Raw genomic sequence first — 1034 nt, 5'->3', positions numbered from 1 at the left:
AAAAAAAAAATCCCAAAATATGCATGTCACCACTGATATCCTGGTTATGAAAAGATTTATCTATTTTAAATAGTTATATCTCTTAAAAAATATTTTAAATAAATCTGTATTTTAATAGTATTGACACATTTCAGTTTAGTTTCCAATACTAAAACTTTTCCAATACTGCTTCTTTTTTTTTAGATTATAGAAATCTCTTCTGGGTCAAAAATGACCCAGATGCATTATAACAAACTCTAAGCACTGGCTGTTTTTTTTCTCCTTCAGGTTGTGTGGACGCCTGGGAGCCCAAGGTTCTACGCTCAGCAATGGGAGCTCATTTCCGCCTTCAAGTCTTTCCTAATTTAGATTGGGATGAAATTTCCAAGCACTTACCAAAGGACGTGGTTGTCCATGTAGCAGATAACAATAGTAGTTTTCTAAAATCTCCAGTTTCAGGACAAACAGAAAATGGTACTTCGGATGAATACAGTGAAAGTGACTCTGATGAAGAGTCCAATGAACTTTCACTGCCGTGTCTGAAGCCTCAGGTGTACTTTGAGAGTTGGGCTCAGAGGAGCACGGCACTGGTGATTGGCGGAGAGATGCATGGACTGAGTCTGGAGGCTCTTCGATTGGCTGAGGAAACAGAGGGCAAAAGGCTCTTTGTGCCCATGGCTCCAGGAGTGGAGAGCCTGAGCTCTGCAATGGCTGCTAGTATACTGCTGTTTGAAGGCAGACGGCAACTTCTGCTGTTGTTGGATAAAACACGGCGAAGAACAAGATCTAAAATCTTCTGAGTGTTTTTCTTGTGATGTATTAAAGATGTTTCACCAATACTGTCCAGTTCTCTTATTTATCATTGTGCTTTTGACTATTTTAACAGTCTGTCATTTATCCAGTAAAGGGTGATTGTGTGTTTTCAGAGTAAAAGCATACTGATGACACAAATACTGTACACTTTAAAAGGAAAAGTTCACCCAAAAATGAAAATGTACTCAATCTCAGACCCAATGAATCCTCTGCAGTGAATGGGTGCCGTCAGAATGAGTCCA

The 1034-nt window shown here is 39.3% G+C and overlaps 1 protein-coding gene across 1 annotated transcript in view; it reads left to right on the top strand.

The window, feature by feature from the left end:
* Positions 1-975, top strand: part of LOC107554254 (rRNA methyltransferase 3A, mitochondrial-like) — a 3177-nt gene extending 2202 nt beyond the window's left edge. The window contains exon 4 of the mRNA XM_016236712.1: positions 268-975. Coding sequence (XP_016092198.1) covers positions 268-779 — 512 coding nt within the window. The 3' untranslated portion in view covers positions 780-975. The remainder of the gene's footprint in view (positions 1-267) is intronic.
* Positions 976-1034: the final 59 nt, after the last annotated feature.

The sequence above is a fragment of the Sinocyclocheilus grahami genome, unplaced genomic scaffold, assembly GCF_001515645.1.
Source record: "Sinocyclocheilus grahami isolate Dianchi unplaced genomic scaffold, SAMN03320097.WGS_v1.1 scaffold496.1, whole genome shotgun sequence".
Classification (NCBI taxonomy): Eukaryota; Metazoa; Chordata; class Actinopteri; order Cypriniformes; family Cyprinidae; genus Sinocyclocheilus; species Sinocyclocheilus grahami.
The sequence above is the reverse complement of the archived record's forward strand: the minus strand, read 5'-3'. Positions and strand labels throughout refer to the sequence as shown.